Source organism: Dictyostelium purpureum (assembly GCF_000190715.1).
Source record: "Dictyostelium purpureum unplaced genomic scaffold DICPUscaffold_71, whole genome shotgun sequence".
Classification (NCBI taxonomy): domain Eukaryota; phylum Evosea; class Eumycetozoa; order Dictyosteliales; family Dictyosteliaceae; genus Dictyostelium; species Dictyostelium purpureum.
The window spans coordinates 36,841-40,308 of record NW_003519408.1 but is presented as its reverse complement, the minus strand read 5'-3'; the positions used below and the strand labels follow the sequence as shown (position 1 = coordinate 40,308).

At 19.5% G+C, this 3,468-nt stretch overlaps 1 protein-coding gene across 1 annotated transcript; it reads left to right on the top strand.

Moving 5' to 3' along the window:
* Window positions 1-2,455: 2,455 nt before the first annotated feature.
* On the top strand, window positions 2,456-3,209 carry DICPUDRAFT_77363 (uncharacterized protein; the record flags this gene model as incomplete). The annotated part of the gene is made up of 2 exons (XM_003286443.1): window positions 2,456-2,500; window positions 2,577-3,209. The coding sequence occupies 2 exons, from the start codon at window positions 2,456-2,458 to the stop codon at window positions 3,207-3,209; spliced, it is 678 nt and encodes a 225-aa protein (XP_003286491.1).
* Between the last annotated feature and the right edge of the window lie 259 nt (window positions 3,210-3,468).

The following is a 3,468-nucleotide window of genomic DNA, read 5'->3' as shown; positions in this document are numbered from 1 at the left end:
AACATTAGTATATTTTTAAAATGATTTTTTAAATGATTTAAATTTACTTTTTTGTTTAGTTCTTTATTTTCAGACATCTATATAATAAATTTTAAATTTTATTTAGAAATAAATATACATCTAAAATAATTTTATTATTTTTTTTTATTTTATAATAATTTTTAAATACCTTATTTTATTTTTAATTTTTTTTAATTTTTTTTAAATTTTTTTTTTTTTGAAATTATATAAATTTTATAAACAATAAATAAAACAAATAAATGGAAAAAAAAAAAAGTGATGATTAAAAAAAAAAAAATAAATGAAAATTTTATAAAATTTAAAAATTAATTTAAAATTTTTTTTTTTTTTACCACCATTTTTTTTTTTTATTATTTGTACATATTTGGTACTATGGGTGTTGTGGGTATGGCTGTGTGATGGTGGTAAATAATAAAATTATATTAAAAAAAAAAAAGGAATTCCTTTTTTGTAAAGTTAATTTTTATAACACTCTTTTCTTAAAATAATTTTATCGAATCATAATACAAAAATAAAAATGTTTATTTTCAAAAATTAAAAACCTAAATATAAAGTTTTGTTGTGTTAAATTAATTTAAAATAAATATAAATAAATAAAAAAAAACAATCAAATACTTTTTTTTTTTTTAGGGTATCACCACTCAACAAAGCTCACAATAATGAATAAAAATTGCAGCAACAAAACAACAAGTAGTAATGAATAAATTTTCCATGAATAGTATATTTTCTTTTATTTTTTTTATTAAAATAATTATTAAGGAATTGTGCATTAAAAAAAAAGAAATGGCGCCTCTGCTGACCTATATATTCAATTTCTTTTAAATAATTAACAGTAAAGTTATACCATGATTTTAATTCTAGGGTATACTACAAAATTTCCTTTGTTAGATAAGTTGAGTTCATTTATAAAGAATTTAATATTTTTAAATCTAATGATAATGTAATAATACCATTATTCATTTTTGGATGAAAGAAAAGTAAATATATATAATTAATATAAAATTATTAATATAATAACTCTTTATTATAATAAAATAATAAAAAAATTATATTGTTGATTATGATAATAATATTGATGTTGATTATATAAAATTTTAATAATACACAAAGGCTCAAAAACAAATTTTTTAATTTTTTTTGGGGCTGTGATATTGGAGGTTGTGTATTTTTGATTAACACACCCAAATCCTAAAACTCCTAAAAATAACATAAATTAACTGCGCTATATTTCATTCATAATAATAAAAAAAATGAGGGTTAAAAATTAAACCGGTTATCTTTTTTTTTTTTTTTTTTTTTTTTTTTTTTTTCATAATAAAAAAATGATTTTACCCAATATATAAAAACAACTTTTCACAATCTGTCACCCACACACAATAAACACTTTAACACACCTACACCAGTTTTTTTTTATTTTGATTTTTGATTGAACTCAACAACAATTATCACACAAACACACAACCACACAAACACATTACCAAAAATATAAATATAATTAAAATTTTTTTTTTTTAAAATAAAATTAAATATAAACTTTTTTTTTAATATGCAAAATAAAAAAATATTAAAAATGAAAACTTATTTTTTTAAAAAAACACATCAATTTTTTTTTTTTTTTAATTTTTTTAATTTTTTTTAATTTTTTTTTACAAAATGTTATCGCTCTAATATATTTAAATTAAATCACTGCCATTACAGTCATAAGCTGCAAATATTCGATAATGGCTTCATACATTACGAACAATGTTATAGAGAAACAAACTACGTTAAATTTTTCTAAATTTGTAAATAAAAAAATTAACTTAAAATTTTAATAAAAATAATATGTGAATATTATTATTACTTTTTTTTTTTTTTTTTTTTTCACACACACTAAACAAGAAACAAGAACCAATAAAATAAATATACATAAATAATATATTTGCTATACTTTATCATTCAAAAATAAATAAAAAATAAATCAATAAAAAAAAAAAATAATAAATTAATTAAATAATATAACCAATAGTAAACAATTATATTTTTACCCTTCATCTAGCACATATACCACAGTTATAAGCACATTTATCAACCTTTTGATTGTTGACAATATAAAAAAATTTGTTGTAATTGTAGTAATAAATAATAAAACAACACTATAACAATAATAATAATAATAACAAAAATAAATCTATGATGATATTCAAAAATACATTTATAACCAAGTCCTAATAGAAATTAACAATAATTAAATTAAGTTTGGAAATTTTGTTTTTTCACCTATTATGTATATATAATTAGCCCAAAAAGTAAAAATGATTTAATAAAAATAATTAAATAATAATTTTTCTTTTTTAATATTTTTAAAAAAATTATAAATACTAATTACTTTTTTTTTATTTCATCTTTATAAATCAAATCAAAACATTTAATTAAACTAAAAAAAAAAAAAAAAATGGACAGCTTCTATATTTATACTGAAAATGAAGACAAAAAATCTGTTAGTAATAAATACATCCAATAAATTTGTTTTAGAATACTAATTTTTTTTTTTTCTTTAAATTATAATTTTTTAGATTAAACCATTATCTTTTATTTTGGATTCTAGTTTCCCAGGATTTTTTCGATATATTATTAAATCCCAAACCAACTATTATGAAAAAGGAAGCAAAGATAATCGTTATTCAAATTTCGACTATCCACTACACAACGTCAGTACGGATGATCCCAAAGGTTGTGGCTATGAAATCCCACCAGTTAAAAGTGATGTCATTTATGTATATAATAACTATAATTACACCTCTAGTACATCATATACCAGTCTAAATAATACTTCGATTTTTCAATATGACAATAAATCTTGTTTTAATAACGCCATTATGAATGGTTATAAAAATAGTGATGATGATATAAATTTTAATTACTGTTATAATCACTACCCTATTCAAGTTGAAACACCAGTTCCAACATCAATGGTATCACCAACACCAATGGTATCATCTGCACCAATGGAAACATCCGCACCGATGGTAGCTTCAACAACGTTTACAACTCCTCCATCAATGGTAACATCATTAATTCTTCCAGCGATACCAGATTACCCAGCTATACCATCAATACCAACTATTTATCTTTGTAATGCTTGTGCCAAAGCCGAGTCTATCAGAATTAAATCGGAAAATGAAGCAGCTTCAAAATCAAAATTATAATTATTATTTCTTTTTTAAAATAAAATTAAATAAATTAGAAGTTTTTAATATCATTTTACATTGTTTATTTTTAAAATGAAAACTATATAGTTTCTTCAAAATTAGAAAGTTATAATTATAATTATGGTTACCCAAAGACCAAAGAGGATATCATTTATTTGATGATAGTTATTATGAGGAATACCCAAGGATATGATTTCTTTAAAATCTTATACGGAAAATAATATTTTATTTTTGATCACTTAAAAAATAACTATAA